Source organism: Xiphophorus couchianus, chromosome 13 (genome assembly GCF_001444195.1).
Source record: "Xiphophorus couchianus chromosome 13, X_couchianus-1.0, whole genome shotgun sequence".
Classification (NCBI taxonomy): Eukaryota; Metazoa; Chordata; class Actinopteri; order Cyprinodontiformes; family Poeciliidae; genus Xiphophorus; species Xiphophorus couchianus.
The window spans coordinates 15,628,429-15,646,003 of record NC_040240.1 but is presented as its reverse complement, the minus strand read 5'-3'; the positions used below and the strand labels follow the sequence as shown (position 1 = coordinate 15,646,003).

Below are 17,575 nucleotides of genomic sequence, written 5' to 3'. Positions count from 1 at the left end.
TGACAGACTTATGAATGTTTTAGTAGATGATCGGAAACATAAAATGTTGCAAAACACAAAGTCAATCATTTTTACTGCATTTCATACACTAAAAAAACTACAATGATGCTAAATGTACTACTGAAACATTAATTTTAAATTTACTTAAATGTTGCTGAAATTTATTTTTTTTCACTTTGAGCCAAAGCTTGAAATTCCATTGCAGTTTTTTATTGCATATTTTCACAATTTTGACCAACTATTCCATACATTTTTGTTTTTCATATGCTTTAAATCACTGGTGTCAAACTCCAGTCCTGGAGGGCCGGTGTCCTGAAACTTTTAGATGTGCCTCTGCTGCACCACACCTGAATAGAATAATTAGGTCATTAAGGCTCTGGAGAACTGATCTACACAAGGAGGAGGAAATTAAGCCATTTCATTTCAGCGTCTTGTACCTGTGGCACATCTAAAAACTGCAGGACAGCGGCCCTTGAGGCCTGGAGTTTGACACCCCTGCTTTAAATGAACAAAAACATTTGTATTGCATTTAAACACACTGCTTCTGCAGTTTTTAATTTTAGTTTTATTCTTGTGACTGTATTCAAAATTAAAACTGACTACCAAACAAAATATATTGAATTTTCTCAATCTCCTTTAACTTTACTTGGAATGCAACATAAAATGTTTTGATTTCCACGGAAAAAACCGATCACCAGGTATTAGTGCTGACAGGACAAATAAATTTATTGATCAGCTTTTATTGTAGCAAAATCAACAATATGCATAATTTTCTGAAAACAAAGTTGTTCGAAAGAGTAAAGCATGTTTTTGGGTCCGTTGTATTTGTTTTATTTTCCGGTTTTCACAGTTTCTTGGTGGAGAGCAACAACTTTAACATGCTAATGCTTGTTTCTACTTTATATTGGTTCACAAGTTCAGCTGAACTGCAGACTCATGCATCTGTCTGCTGTCCTTGGACAGAGTGGGAACCAGGCTGATATGAAAAGACAAGCAAATAAAAAGTGAATAAACACGCCGTATGCACTCTGGATGCTTTCCTCAGGCGGCGCTTTGTAAACTTCGCTGTTTCTTGTTTGCAGAGGCGACCTGAACACACAAAAGGAAGCACAAGAGGACAAGAAAGCAATAAATATAAATGTCCAACATCCTAAAGAAGGTTCAACACAGTTTCTTAGAGACAACATGGCAGCAAATACCACAGGCCAAGTGTGAGCGCCCACAGGTTGTTATATCTTTTTTTTTTGCAAAATAACTTTCTCTAAAATAAGAGAAATAATATATAATCACTTTAGTTTTTATGTAGCACAAAAAAAAAAAATTCTGAAAATATACCATTTTAATTTCAAAATTTAATTATACACAACTGCAAATTGGGTACAAATCTTCTCCCTTGTTCCTAAATAACTAATTGAAGCCTGATAAAACATAAGACCTCACTTCTATCATTTACTTAATAACTATCAAAAATACATTGCAAAAACACAAAAACATGCCAGATGTTTTTGGGTTAGTTTCTAGAGCAAATATCTTAGTGCACTTGAGATAAGACAAAACTAACTCAAAGTAACTTTTCACTAAAATAGAGGAGATTATTTTAAGTAAATAATTCATTAATGTTGTAAAAAAGTGATAGTTCCATTGGCCTATTATTTCACTTATAAAATGGGAAAAATTTCTTGATATGAGTGAAATAATTTGCCAATGGAACTAGAACTTTTTTATCAGTATTAATGAATTATTTATTTAAAATCAACTCCTGTGCCTTGCTGAAAAGTTGCTTATAAGTTAGTTTTGTCTTATTTCAAGTGCACTAAGATATTTCCTCTAGAAACCAAACAAAAAACATCTGGTAAGATTTTGTGTTTTTGCAGTGTAAAAACACAGACAGAAGCAAACATAATTTTTTTTATACAATTAAGTTGTTTGACACATTAAAGCAGCACATACCATTTATACATATTAATAAAATTCAAAAAATATTTATCATGGAAAACCTCACCTGTCCAGCGATTCTGTCTAAATCCCTCTGACCTTGAGGACTAAGTCGACGACCGCTGTAAGATTAATTGTTAAAGATTAGACGCTGATTCCTTTATTGTCATAATTTTAAAAAGTAAATAAATCTCTTAGTCTGGCCCTAATACTCCGTCGTTAAGAGTCAACAACTGGACAGAGAATGAGTGAAAAAGCATCCATACTTTGATAAAGATTGGCAAACTATTGATCAAGGTCATATCCAGATTTTCTTTTCTTTCCTGTCTTACCCACTGGGGTCTTTCTCCACCATCTTGAGGCCCTCCAGGGCTTGAAGAACCTTCCTTGCTACGTTCCTGGAGCCCACGCTGAAGTGGGCGGGGCATACGCCGTTCCGCTGGCGGCCTCCATAGATCTTGATCATGGCGCCCACTCCCACACCTCCTCGCAGATAGAGGTGGCGAGCTGTGGACGCTAGAGAGGCGCGAAAAAATAAAATAAATATGTACTGGTTATTTCCTGACTTATTTGCTGTCAGCGTGCAAAATAAAATAAAACATCAAAGTTTTTAGCATTATGTTAAAGCCAATTTATATCAAATAAATCCTCACATTTAAAATAAAAGCTGGACAAATAACAGTTGTGATTTCTTTAGAAGTGAGTGAAAAGAGGATGCGTAAATAGTTAACTTCACTAATGATTTTCTTTCTGTTTTGCTTATTATAATCAATTATTTATATTGTTACCTTTAAGATCTGATTACAAACCCCAAAAATGCACATTTGAACTAACTTAAGCACATCAATGGAGGTCCAAAAGTGCCAAAATTAAAAAACAAAACATATAAAATATTACTTAAATATGGATGGATGGATGGAGTATTTTATTAAAGCTTTCAATACAATTTATAGCCATTTCTGGGTGATAAATTGAATTTATTGATTTAAACAAATGTTTGTGTTTTGAAGGTTTAAGTTTTGTAACATTTGTTTCTTTTCCATCCATGTCCTCCTTGTCCATAGTAAAGAGGGCGGCCATCTTGTTTGACAACCTTCTAAAATCCTGATGTTACAAGAATACAGTTGTAATATTAGGATAATGAAGTAGTAATTTTATGAGAACTCCAACACAGAAAAGAAGAAAAAATTAATTATCCAAAAAACCAATAAAAATTGGATCTGGTAGAGAGTGTGGCCCAGTCCAGTTGAAATCCAGTGGATGAACATTGGTAACCAACCTGCTCTGGTGTAAAACCAGTTGTCATCGCAGGGAGCTAGCTCCTTGTGTCTGGCCAGCTTCACAGTGTCGACCCACTCTGGGACCTTTAGTTTCCCAGATCTGAAATGTTTTTGAGCATAATATGGATAAATATTATGTTATGTACTGCATAGATGCGTATTGTTAGGCTAATCAGCAAAGAAACAAAGTGGATGAATGTCCTCAAATATAAATAAAATACTTTATTTATGCTTTACGGTTTACAACAAGTGCATATTTTATGTTTTATTGTAGCTAGATGACAGTTTATTAAGGGGAAATGAGAGCAAAATCAATGATAATTGCATGGAAAGCGACTGAGAGTTACTAAATCTACTCACAAACAAGACAAAAGACAAAGTGTTTACCATAATGGAGTCCAAAAGATGTATACTAAAGAACAAATAATAAAAAATATTTTATTTAATAGTTGAAAAGCTGCAAATTAATAAAACTGAATCAAGTTTTATCTAACAAAACTATGTTATTGAGAATCAGTAAAGATTATATAAACAACATGGATTCTGTACTATACTTTTTTTTTTAAACTGTGTAGATCAAATCGTTTCACTAAGTTTGCAGGTTGTTGCAATTTGGTGAGATTCCAAAAACAGAAAACTTTTTTTTTTAACTAATTTGAATAATGAACTGAATTTATTGTGCTATTTGGTAACTAGAATCAAGTGGAATGTATGCATAAATAAAAATAAAAATAACTTTTTATTTAAGTGCCTTGAGTTGACATGTTGTGAATTTGTGCTATATAAATAAACGGAATTGAATTGGATGAATGAGTAGACTTTTTTGATAATGGAAAAAGAGAATAAATTCTATAAATACAAATTTCTTCAATGTGAAAACAAACCATAGAGATAAATATTTATAATAATAATAATAATAATAATCGTGTAGAATTTGTTTATTTAAAAATATATTTTTGTATATCCCCTCCCTCATTTATAAACAAAGAAACAAACATCCCATAATGTTTGTTATGTCATTAGAGTTAGCATACATCAGACCCGGTGACGGACTGGCAGTTAGTGACAGAAAGTCTGGCTTTGCGCTTTGTTTTACTTACTTTTTAAGGAAAGCCGACAATGCCTTAACAAACTCCTGCTGGTTGACATCTTTCACCGTCACGCTGGGCATCTAGGAAAAACGAAACGGAGACAAAAGTGAGCTGATAAAATTGTTTTAACATTAGAAACCTGTCGCGGCTGGGATGTGGCGCGCGCCGCAGCCGTTGGAAACGGTCCTCTTGCTAACCGCTAGCTTAACGCAGCTAAAGAGAAGCTTCTGTCTTTTTTTTTTATTTTTTTAAAGTAATTATTTTACGCCAAGAATCATACTTTTATGGTATAGTTTATAGACGCCAGCAGGGCTCTCCGGTCTGAACGTGTCCCCGTTTAGTCGAAGCTAACGCGGCGGAGCATCTGAAGGAAATGATGCTGATGATGAAGGGTGGAGGAAGACTGTCCGCATAAGAAAAGGACGACACCATGAGTGCATTCAACACACCTTCAGGCTTTAATTTTACCCCTAACCTCTCTTTTTAAACCACCTTAAGGGTAATTGGATATTTCTCTTTATTCATGTGTGAATTATTTTGATCAAACTGATTAAAAATAATGACGTTTAAACAAGCTATTACATGCAAAAAATATCAAGTCATTCCGGTTGTATTCCAACAGAGGGTAGTGTTGTGTCTTTTCTCTTATTTTTCTTTCCCCCCCCAACAGATTCGAGAGCTCTTTTGAGGACTGCGGTACAGACGGCAACAGAGGAGAAGTCGTCTGAGTGAGGAAGACAACACAAGAGGGTCAGTAACTCTATAATATTTGTAATAAAAGTTACTATTCCTATCTGGAAATACACTTGCTATGTTGTACTAGCTTGTTGAGGGGAGCTACACCTCCTTTTAGGGGTGATTTACTTGCAGTTTGTGTGTTTTTGTTGCAAAAAGACAGTATACAGCCAATTATTTTGAGTTTTAAAGCGTAAGAGGGGCTTAGCATTTTAAAGAAGATAAATCTTTTCTCATTTGGTACTGTTTGCTTTGATCAGTGGCCATTTTTTTGAACTGAGACTAAGTCACAGGCCTCCCTTTGCCAGGATGAATGCTACCCTTCAAAAACAAAGATATAAGCACAGAGTGTTTCTAGGGATTTTCGTCATTACAAATGTCATACCTAATTCACATTTATGAGAAAGTACAGCATACACGTACCCAGCCAATCAAACTTCTAGGTTTTAGCTCTTTTTCTTTGCAACCACTCCTTTTTTTCTTTTCCTTTACTTTTTTACTTATATTACTGTCTTCATAATATCTTTAAGTTAAAATCATTGGATTATTTACCAACCTACAGGTTTATTAAGTTTGTAGGTGATACTAAACAGCACCTAAAAATGTGCATTGAACAGACTTTAGCTGTGCTTTCAATACTGTGAGAGCACCTGCCTTACATCTCTGAGTTTATATAATACGCCTTGTGTAAGTTTATATCTTTAGTTGCAATTTGTATGCCCGGGTACACGGAAATTATTGTGCAAAGCTGAGATAAACAGCTTTGCACACAAACAAAAACTAAGGAGCAATAACTAATGTGCTGATTAAAATAAATTGTGCTCAAATTATAATAATATGTGATTAAAGTATATATCGTTTTAAGAAGAGATAATTGTGTGTATTTTCGCTATTTGGGATTTTAGAATAGCTTGTAGAATATTTTTCCATTTTGTGAATAAATGTACAACATTGAAAAGTAAGTAAAAGTTAATAGTTGCTATATATCTATAATTAGAAACAACAGCAAAGAAATGAATTTCTTTGGTGATATGATACACATATTGGCAAAACTAAAAAATATTTATCTAAAATGTATTTATTTTCTGCATATATACCCTTCCAATTAGTAGGATTATAATCTAATAATTAGAGGTCAGTTTTGTTAATTTGTTTATTTAACAGGAGTAGAGCACTTTAATAAACAGCTTAGTAAATGTGCCAGAGTTTGCCAAAAGTTTAGCTTTTTGCTGTCTTTACAAAAGTGTCACAAAGTTCTCCTAAAATTTTTATTCAAACAAATAAACAACGAAAACAAGACATATTATAAACACAACTTTCACAAATCATAATCAAGCATCCTAACCTATCTCAGACTGGCAAAAAGATCAATTTGAATGGATTGTTTGCAACCTGAAAACTCATTCAGGTCAAGTTTTCTTTAATATAACTACAATAATGAAACAACAAAGATTTAGAAGTGGTCAGGTTAGCATCTAAAATACTAACAGCTTTAGTAATAAAAACTGTAAATGTCAGGATCCACTGTGTGCTGGAACAGGTTTTTTGTGTTGTAGCTGCAAAAGGACGAAGCATCGAGGCATAAAGTCTTTCAAAGTGACAGCTTTTGAAGGATATATTACAGTATATGTCTATATATGTTAATGTTAATTTTAGCATTTAAAATAATAATGTGGTAGCCGTTCATACCTGATAACATCTGAAATGTGGGGCGAGTGTTTTCGGCTCGATCAGCTCTGACCAGCCTCTAACAGTCGTTTCTGTGCCAGTCCAGCGACGGCACACACTGCAACGTCTAGGCTTCACTTACTGAAACATCTCCTCCAAGATTTAAGAAAACAAAGGGCTAACAGTTTGGGGTTTTTTTACATTTTAGTAAGTAAATGTAAACAGAACAAACACAGAAAGCTCCCCTCTGCATTTCTTTCACATTATCTCTTGAAGTAGCTCAGATATCACCTTCATCCGTCCATAACAAGATGACAAAATGACAGGAGTGTGTTGGGACCGCACTTTACTAGATATAGTGCCGTTTTTTTACTTGTGCCTAACACACTTTCAAACATATTTTCTGATTTCTTTGGTTGGTTTAGAAAATTTCATGTAAGTTGTCTCAGTTTTGAAGGCTTTTGAACTGAATCCTCAATCAAAGAATAGCAACTGGTGTATCATATAAGTTATAGTTTGTGGAAACTGCCGCTTTTATCACTGCTGCACGGACTCTTTTTACACAATGAAAATAGCAAAATAAACCAAGTAGAGGAGAAAACAGTACTTTACTTCACTGTACATTTTCTGCCCATTAATGTTTAGTTGAAAAACAACAGATACCTACAGTACCTTGCTGCTCTATATTTAAAAATATGCAACATAATTTAGCTATGCTACATTTCTCATTGCATTCATTGTATTTATTTTTTGTCCGATAAATCTGCAATGCATAAAAATGTTCGTACCTTCTGTAAGAATACTAACAAGTCTAGTGCTATATTCTGTTTCATAAATAAAAAATATACTCTGTTATTAATGTACAAATATTCAAAAAAATATAAACAATAAAGACTGAAATAATAAATTGAACAAAGTCAATTTTTAAATATTGAATAGAGATAATTTAGCTTAATATGGAAAGTGTGCTTCATGAATAAATCTGGGCTTCAGTTTTCTGCTCTGTAAAATACATTTACAAAAATTTATTTTTATGATGTTGGTAGTTTCTTAAAGACCAACATTGAACCAGAAATTAAACTGTAATTTCTTTTTTTTAGCTAATAGTGTGCAACCACATGAGATGTTTCTCTGGGATATTTCAACTGACTGGTGTAAAAAAAAGAAAAGAATAAATAAGGCAACAAAACATTTTAACACAAAATAAATTATACATAAAAATAACTCCAACAATATTTAGAGCATAACCTTAACAGAAGGCAGCTTGAGGCAGAAACTGTGGAACAATCTGGTGGTTCTGCTTCTGATGTTATGGTTCCATATTTTTTATAGAAATAATTCAAAAAGTTCATGGAGGATGTGTGAGGAGTGTCTGACAATATTCAGAGCCATGTGTCTACAACAAACCTCCTAGCTCCTCTCTATCTTCTGCCATGGTGATATTGAACATGATTGATTTCTAATATTTTTTCTGGGTATTAATATAAAATTGTATGGTTTTTTCCCCAGAAGCCAATGTAGTGAAAACTTGATATGATGACACAAAATGACTAAAAATATAATGTCAGCAAAGGCAACTAATGACATAAAATCTTAAATAGAAAAGTTAGGCTTTCAAAACTGTTAAAATTGTTATCAATATGGTTTATAGTCTTTTGAATAAGATAGCAGAGAAAGTCTCTGAGTGCCTGGAGATTTCTGGGAGTAATGTAGTTCCCCCAGTCCCCACCTGTTGCTGTGCACTGCTGCTGAGCTGGCTGAAAGAAAGCAACTAGACTTTCTAGTCTTGCAACTAGACAATGCAAGTGTTTAAAAATACAGCCAGTGGTGAAACACATAAACAATCAGTGTGTTAAAACCTAAAACATGCCACCCTTCACTCTTGTCGTATAAAAAGCAAACTTGCAAAAAAAACTGAAATATTTTGTTCAATTCATGTTTTCAAAATTTAACAGGTGTCTATTCCTTTTTTAACTGTATATGTATCAAAACCAAAATAGCAGACAATACATATTTGAATAGTTAAAATGTTAAATTATTTTTGCAGCAGTTTGAATAATTGTTATTTTTCTGATTAAGACAGTTACATTAATTTACAAATTTTTGCTTAAATTCTTGGTGGAAATACTGTGATTTAATGACACCTTGGTGTCTTTACTCAAGGTTATTTCACAGTCAGAATCTCATAAAAAAAATTTTTACTTTCTGGTTAAGCAAACAACTGTTATATCTTCAAATAAAGAGAATAAACACCCATTAAAGCATTGGGAAGGGCATTTATCATATTGTTTAGTATTATTTATTGTGATGCATTTCTTGTTATAAGAATTTAGATTTCTGTTGTCACAATAAATCCAATTAAAAGTGGTAAAAGCCTCTAAAACTGTCTGTACTGTTGATTTTACTATTATTGCTTGTTCAATGAGAGTATCAATAAATGTCCATACATTTGAAAATATGATTAAATGCAGTTCTTGCGAGCAGTTTAGTGATATAAATAACACTTCTTTATATGACTGTTGACCTAAGTGACTTTAGTATTTTTATTTGTGATTATTAATGCTCTGTCATAAAGTCACAGCAATACAGTTACTTAAAAAAAGAAGTAATAAATAGTTCTTATCATCACTTTTATTGTTATCACAATAGTACTGCAAAATATTGTGATAAATCTTCTATAAAGCATATTTTTTCCTGCAAAGTTTCTGCCTAGTTTTTAGTAGTTTAAGCAGATTTTACAGCCTTGCATGATGTGCTGAAGGTATTTCAGCTGTTTTTTTTGTATTGAAAATGCAATATATTAGATTTCTGTTATCAGTACGCCAATAACTGCAACTAAATCAAACGTCGGATGAACATGCATACGAACGTGAGGACATGTTCACATGCAGGACACACACCCATAAACACACTCCGTGCTCTCTGTGTCAGCCCGTCTAAGCTTCTTCCCCTCCCCCCTCTCTCTCAGCTCAACATCTCTCTCCCCTTTTTGTCCCCCTCGCCCTCTCCTTTTCCCTCCCCTTGCGCTCTCCTGCCTGCTAGCACTATTTCAAGCCTCTGCCGAGGAATGAGGGAGGGCGAGCGAGGCAGAGACACACAGATGCGCAGTTAGAGAGAGGGAGAGCGGAGGGGAGGGGAAAGCAGACAGGATTTAGAGTTCAAGTGCACGTGCAGAAAATAGGGTGAATAGAGGCGAGCCGGAGCAGAAAGGAAAACAGGAACAGGAACGGCAGGAACTAGAGATGAAGCCCACACCGACTCCTTCGAAAATGGGAAGGTATAAAAGAAAAGCACAAAAGATTTATTTGTGTGTGTAAAAAAATATATACATAAATATATATTTTTCTACTCCTTTCCCCCATTTCTCTGGGTCCTCTCCAGACTGCCACACTCCTCCTCTATCCCTCCCTATTGGATATTTCTCCATTAACCTCCAGTCTCTCTCCTTTCTCTCTGACTCTCCATTCTCTCCCCTCCCACCTCTTCACACATGCACACGCCCCGAACTCCTTCCCACTCATTTCCCTCACGCGCCCTTACTATCCACTTTCACTGGAGACCAACTGCAATCCGCTTAGGGTTTTTTTTCTCCTCTTCCTTTTACTTTTCTTTCCGCATGCCGTTATTTCCCTTCAGTTATCCCTTCATGTACGGAGGCACCCCCCTCTCAGACGCCGCACTCTTACTATGTGTGGCGCCCCTGAAAAAAATGTAGGCCGTGGATTGTCCCCGCATTAGACTGCATGCCACAAACCGCTTGTGCTATCCTGTCAACATTTTTTATTTTTTATTTTTTTGCTTCTCTTCTGCAGTATTTTTGTTTTGTTCGGAAATCGCTTTCTGTGCAGTAATCTTTTTCTAAAGTTGTGTGTGCATTGAAAAGCGGAAGCTGGGAGTTGAAGAAAGGAAAATCGTGTGTGTGGACATGTGAAGAAGATAGAGGCAAAAAAAAAAAAAGAAAGAAAGAATGAGGGGGAAATGGAGAGCATGGTCTGCAGTAGAAAGCATGAAGGACTGGGAAAGAGAGAAAGAGTATCAGTACTGGCAAGAAAAACAGGAGGAGGAAGAGAGGAACGAGAGGACCGTAAAGGGGGGATTGACTCAGGAAGGAGGGACGGCCGGATAGGAATTGGTAAAATCAAAAATAAAAAAAAAAAAGAGGGGAAATAACTCCTGAATTAGAAGAAACTGGACGTTTCCTCAAACTCAGACTTTCACTCTCTGGTTTTTCGTCATCACTTCCCCGATCTTTCCTCTCATTCATTCGTAAGTATGCAGCATGTACCTGTCCTTTTCCTCTCCATTCTTAAATACTTCATCCCTTCTCACTCTCCTGTTTTTTGTAGTCGTTTGTTAAAAAAAAAGCCTGTAAGTTGCCTCTCCCCCTCCATCCGTCCATCTATCCCTCGCTCTTTTCCCTCCTTTAGCTCACTCTGTATCTTGAGTCTTCGCTCGTTCTCTCCCTCCAAACACGCACCTCTGTTCACAGTCAGCAGAGCGCTGTGTTCTCCGAATACACCCAGTTTCAGAGGGGCCCATGAATGGGAGGCTAGCTCGCGGAGGATTCGGGGTACGTGCATTTGTATCAGTCATGTGTATTTTCGTGTCTTTGCATGTGTGTTAATATGCCGTGGTGTGATTTGGAGTTAATGGAGCCGGCAGTGTCAGAGGGTCCTCCCTCTGACGCATGCGTGGATCCACAGAGCTGTCCTTCATATTTCAGGATTTATTGGGCTGTGTTGTTATTGATGAAATGCACTGAAAGGATACATGAGGTCTCACATTTGTGAGAGAGAAACATTTAATAGTTACCTCAGAGTTTTAGTCACTTATTCAATATTTCTGGGGGGTTTTCTCACAAAACGTCCATCCATTCATCCTGGTATCGTCAACCTATCCATGTATCGCTGCATGTGATTCATCATTAACGTGGAAATTTTATGGTCGTTTTGTTCCAGGTTATTTTTATTAAATATGTCTTTAAGGGAGTGACTTTACAATTCAATGCATCTAAGTGCAATTAAAATGAGCCTTGATGTTGCTTATATATTGTAAAAACAAATTATCTTTTTGTTGAAAAATAATGTCAAATATTTCTGCCTCAGAAATCCGAAGGCGTCTCTGTCCCTTCTGGGGTTTTTTTCTTCCCATCTCCTCCGTTATTCATCTCTGTGCTCTGCCTCCTCTTTTATTTACACAACCAGGTGTTATCTCTGCGCAGTGATATTTTCTAACTCCACCATCGCTCTTTGTCATTGTTCTGAGCGGAGGACATCCACGTGTTGTCCTCGTTGTTTAAGGGCATTCAAATCTCGAACATGCCATCGTTGTTTTTTTTCTCCCCTATTTAAGCTATTTAATCGTCATAACTTGAATCATAAAAGCACGTTCTTCTAAAATTACTTTGGATCAAAAGCAGTCGAGTCATTTTTCTCTTTCCAGAAGATGAAAACGATGCCAAGATCGTTAGATAACAGTTACTGCCCTACATAAATGATGATCGTCGGTGTAAGGAGATTGGATTCTTATGCATTCGTTTAATTAATACACAGTTATATGAGCTTTATAGGCAGAAGGCAGCTCTTCAATTTATGGGAGCTTTTGTTTAATAGCATCCTTCCGTCAGCCTTCTCCTGTCCTCCATTCTCATGTCAGCAAAACTCAAAGCATGTTCAGAGAGATCAATCTCCCTCCAAACCCTTGAAATGCTGGTATTAGTTTCTAAATCTCAAATTTGTGTCTGCGTTTCTTTGCTCTTTTCGATTACACATCCGAGGGAACTTAATGCTTCTAACCATATAGTGGGACCCCCAGGTTATGAAATGTTACTCAGACAGGCCTGGTGTTATGTAATCTTACATAACCGAGGCGGCAGCTCAGCAGGCTCGTGATCAGAGCCTCTGGAGGAGAAGCTATATGGGTCTGCTTATGGTATGAACTCGCTGACAGGGTCAACACACTCTTGAATACCTGGAACTTAAAGGGGAAGAAACCTCAACGCGATACTGCAGCATCTCTAGAAAAAGAAAAATGGAGGAACTAGCTCCTCCATTCCTGCTTAAGCTTTACAATTGAGTTTGTTTTTACCATTAATATATACTCAAATTGTATTATTTATTGGGCTTTTTTAAAAAGCCCAATAAAATGCATCTGCAGAACCTTTGTTTCTGCAGATGTACAAGAGACTGTAACCCCGGTTCATTCCCATGTTCCTATAGCAGTTTTCTATGAGTCTAGTGTGTTTCTCATTCATAATTGATGACATCCAACCGCAGCATACATTAATGGATTGAACAGACCTCAGGAATTCCCATGCAAACTGTGATTGTCTGACTTTAAGCTGCTCAGTTTGTGTTCTCATAGCTCAATAAGAATAACTAAAATGTGCTGCAGTAAATAAAAGAACAGGATGTTGTTCGAATGAAGATGTGAGCTGTGTATCAATGGGATCACTAATGCCGTTGATGTTTTAAAAATCATAGTACGTATGTATAAACAGTGCTGTACAAAAGTATTCAACCCCTTGGATTTTTGAATGTTGCATGTCATTGAGATTTTTTGAGATAGAACAACACAAGGTAGAACATAATTATCACATTCAATGTTCTTTTTCCAAATTAAAATCTGAAAAGTGGCATGCATGTGTAAAAAGCCCCTTAGTAGCTAGATTTTGCTTTAATTGCAGCTGTAAGTCTTTTGGGTGACATTTTTACCATCTTGACACATCTAGAGACTAAAATGTTCAACTTTCATGTCTGTTTTATTACGTCAGGACTTTGACTAGGTCACATGAATATGCTTTGGTCACTGAAGCTGTATTTCTTCAGTGAACCTCCACTCTGGTCTCAAATCATTTGCCGCATTGAACATGTTTCCCTCTAAGATCCTCACATCAGCTTCGACCAGCTTCCCTGTGCAAGCTGAAGGAAAGCATCAGCCCACAGCATGATGCTGCCATCATAGTGTTTCGAGTATTCAGACTGATGTGCGAATTTTGGTGTCTAACTGCAAACCTTTTGCAGCGAGATTTCAACAATTTTAATTTTTTTTATATGATTCTTTGCTTGTTAAAGGTTAAATTTTTGGAAAATCTGGATTTTCTTTCTCTGTAGTTCAGAGTGATTTCAGCACGCCCAGGGCCGCCATCTTGCTTAACAAGTGTGTTTTACAGCTTCTATTTATCTGGATTTTAATTCAGGTCAAGTCTACAACATATTGGACCAGCCAGTGGCTTTGATTATTTCAAAAATATTTCTTATTTAGAAAAGAAATTGAGGAGAAAAAAAAGGACTTTGGGTTTAGATGAACAACCGTGTCTTTGCTGTTACTCTTTCCAGGTTCAGATGATGATGATCAGCTTTCATGCGGTTACTTTTATGATCAAACTATGTTTTAAACCTCTTTTTTCACCTTTAACCTCTTTGTATACCGGAGTTTTTGTAACAAACCTCTGAGGCCGTCACAGAACCGTTTCATTAAAGTACTCACAGGTGGACTGTGTTTTACAAATTAGGTGTCCTCTGAAAGCAATTGAAGAAAAATCACTATTTTCTATTGGTTTTCTACATAAAACCCCAATAAAATGCATTTAAATTTGTGATTTTAATGTGATAAAATAAAAATTTTGTGAATTTTTATAAAAACCAATAAAATAAAGAAATCACAAAATATAAGATGTAATATGTTTCTATTTCAGGTTGAATTTAAGATGACATGGACTCTTGGCATGCTTTATATAAGGTAGATATATATCGATATATTACTTTGTGTGAAAGATTGACACAAAATAGTGATTTTCCATACATATCCTTAAAAAAAAGTCCTGATAAAATACATTGAACTTTGTGATTTTAATTTGATAAATTATTAACAAAATGGCACTGTACAGTCATTAATGTGGATAAAATATTCTTTAATATAATGTATCTTTGTATTTCAGATTGAATTTAAGATGACCTGGATTCTTGGACATGTTTTATACAAGGTAAGGCTATACAAATTGCTCTAATTTCTCAAAGAATATAATTTACTTATTTATTATCCCAGCTGAGTGGATGTGTTTAGCAAGGTTCGGTGAATTCAAGTGTTTTTTTTAAACAGAGTTTTGCCTGATAGCACTCAACAGACTAGAACCCTTGGTCAGCCGTTTTAGTCTGTGGCGCGATCGAAATGTCAATGCACCATCAGCATAATTCAATTACTCTGCCCTGAGTCATTCTGTCATGATTAACCTAACAGATATGTGCTAACCATGGGCCAGTCTGAGAGCAACAAACAGGGAAGCTTTCTGTTTCACAACATGCCTGTTGGAGTCAGTCTGGCACAATACTGTAGATTATGACTTATGTTGGTTAGCAACAAGTGGAAAGGTCATCAGGTGGTCACGTCCCGATTATCAGATGTTGCTGAAAAGTGAGAGACTGCATAAAGGCCGGGCATAAAGCCGGGCCTGTGGTTTAGCCTTGAAGCTAGTTTTGGAGATGGCCTCACATTACATTTCTGTCTTTGTGCTAATGTCACCCCATACCCCCCGACCAGCAGCACCAGAATAAGAGCTACATTCTGCCTCTGCCGTACAATTGAGCCCTTCTTGGCCTGATATTTTCACAATGTTTTTGCACGGCCCCTTCATACACATGTGCACACGGCTCTCTGCGAGCAGCGGGGGCTGTTGATTCAGCAGGTCAAGCTGCTCACCTGATGCTTCAAATCTTGTGGAAGGTATTTGCTTAGAGATTTGTAGAACTTCCACTGTAAATATACTCCAGGTCACCAGTTAGATTTTCAAATACATTTCTCTGCGCCCACTCAGAGCTGCTACTGTTGATTATAAAAATGCACAGCTATTCCAGAAGGTTTGAAGGCATTATTTATGGGTCAGTTGTTGCAGTACAGTATGGCAGTGTTGCATGGGTTAACATCTGACCAGAGGAATGTGTTCGGGTCATCGGGGAGAATTCCTCAGTGCTTTGTGACTAGGTCATTGCACTGACAAGAGTCTGCCACCTATTTTAGCATGCACACCCTCACTCTAATTCTGTCCTTTCCTCTCCTCTGTCTATCTTTTGCATTTCATCGTTCCCAGCTTTTGTTTGCCCTCGCTGTCTGTTTCTGTGTCTCGTGTCCCTTTTTATTTAATCTGTCTACTTTGCTGTCCTACTTTGCCTCACGATTTTTCTCGCCCTCCCTCCTGGCTTTTATTCGTCCCCTTGCTCGCTCGCTTCGCCCGTGTTTTTCCTTTTTCACAATTCATGCCTTCAGGTGTTTCTGCACCAGACGCCATTATTCTGTCGTCGTTGAACCCCGAGCTCCACTTTTTAAATATTTTTCTGCCTTCGTGTCTGTTTTGCGTGGCGTATTGAGTTCAGTGCTGCAGGTGCTTTTGGAAGAGAAATGCTTTGAAAAGCTGCTATGCTTGATTTCAGTGTGGTACAGTAACATACAGCTGGCCATGTATGATTTATACATCATGTTCCCACACACTGCAGTGAGGTCTGCCGTAGCAGCAGAGGGGAGGAGTTAGCTTTGGTTCCTCTTTGGTTGGCAGCAGGGGCGACAGACAGACCCTCAGGTACTGAAGTGTTTCCGCCGATGGCAGATGAGGCAATTTGACACAGTCTGATTCTCACACATGTTCACTGACTGAAATGAGCTTTTATTTGTTTTACACAGATGTGGATCATTATAATTTTAATATATAAAGAGTGAAAGCCACATCAGGATGTTATTATTTTCCTCTCTGCAGTATTACTTTTATTCTGCAAAAGTGTTTTAATTAAACAGATCCTCTAATTTTCTTTTGATGGTGTTTAAATAGACAACATATATACAATATTTTTGGAATCAAATCCTTGTTTACATTACACTAATTTCAGTGTCAGCTATGTGTGAAATTGTAAAACTATTTTAAGGAAGTCCGACTCAGCATTTTGGACTCATTAGATACCATTTCACTGACCGTGTTTGTTTGTATGCGTTCGCCACCAAAGCCCAGACAGCGAGGAGAGGTCAGACGTGACTAATAGAAGCGACTGATGATGTCACAGACAGCATCGTGCCGCTTTTGCTGCCCCGCCGCCCCGGCTTTAGGACACTGGCGGAGGCAGCACTCAGGCACCCGTGGGTAACACACGCCAAAGCACATTAGAGGCAGGGAGATGGAGAGAAGCAAGAGAGAACGGCACAGAACACAGCTCAAGGGGACAGAGAGAGACAAACAATGAGACAGAGAGAAAAAGAAACAGACGGGTGGGGGGGTGTCAGATTTAACAGCAGAGAAAGCTGAAAAATAAAGCAGTGAGACATGATTCTTGCTTTGTTCAGCAGACTGTCTGGTTGGAGTTGAGGAATATATATATCAGAATCAGTATTCCTTTATTGTCATTGTGTTAGAAACACACACACATATATATGTTTATATATATATATATATGTATATATATATATATATATATATATATATTAATCAATCAATCAATCAATCAATCTTTATTTCAGACACAAAAGAGGTCCATAGTAAAACAAAAAGAAAAAAACAAAAAAACAAAAAGAAACATGACAGTCACTGAGCCACAAATAAATGATGACGCCAATGTTTCCACAATCTTGAGAAAAATCTCGCTGTACTAAAAACAGGGTTTACTAAAATTGCTATTATATTATTGTATGACACGGGTAATCTACACATACATTTATACATGAGATTCCTGAGCGCAGCTGCACATGTGGGAACAGCGTTATGTGCAAACATGTGGCTGGCACTGCTCCATCTAGGCACTTTGAGTAGGAGCCTCAGGCCATCATTGTATGCCACATAAAGTTTGTGCAGGCTACTTTTTTTATGTCTTCGCCATAGATGGGCTGTGT

The 17,575-nt window shown here is 36.6% G+C and overlaps 1 protein-coding gene across 2 annotated transcripts; it reads right to left on the bottom strand.

Moving 5' to 3' along the window:
• Positions 1 to 726: 726 nt before the first annotated feature.
• On the bottom strand, positions 727 to 4,778 carry LOC114156630 (40S ribosomal protein S19). Of its 2 annotated transcripts, XM_028037175.1 has the most exons (6): positions 4,587 to 4,778; positions 4,316 to 4,386; positions 3,215 to 3,315; positions 2,268 to 2,451; positions 2,003 to 2,057; positions 727 to 1,089 (listed from the first exon to the last, which is right to left on the bottom strand). In XM_028037175.1, exons 2-6 carry the CDS (start codon positions 4,384 to 4,386, stop codon positions 1,042 to 1,044), a joined length of 459 nt encoding a protein of 152 aa, XP_027892976.1. In that variant the 5' UTR covers positions 4,587 to 4,778; the 3' UTR covers positions 727 to 1,041. The 2 variants fall into 2 exon arrangements, with proteins under 2 accessions (XP_027892976.1, XP_027892977.1); XM_028037176.1 differs by lacking the exon at positions 4,587 to 4,778 and having other exon boundaries at positions 4,316 to 4,573.
• Positions 4,779 to 17,575: the final 12,797 nt, after the last annotated feature.

Excerpts from the sequence above, each read along its gene's own strand:
- LOC114156630 (XM_028037175.1), bottom strand. The coding sequence starts at position 4,386 with ATGCCCAGCGTGACGGTGAAAGATGTCAACCAGCAGGAGTTTGTTAAG. Across the intron at positions 3,316-4,315 it reads TTGTCGGCTTTCCTTAAAAA|ATCTGGGAAACTAAAGGTCC; the intron begins GTAAGTAAAACA and ends AAAACATTTCAG. Across the intron at positions 2,058-2,267 it reads GTGGAGAAAGACCCCAGTGG|CGGTCGTCGACTTAGTCCTC; the intron begins GTAAGACAGGAA and ends TTAATCTTACAG.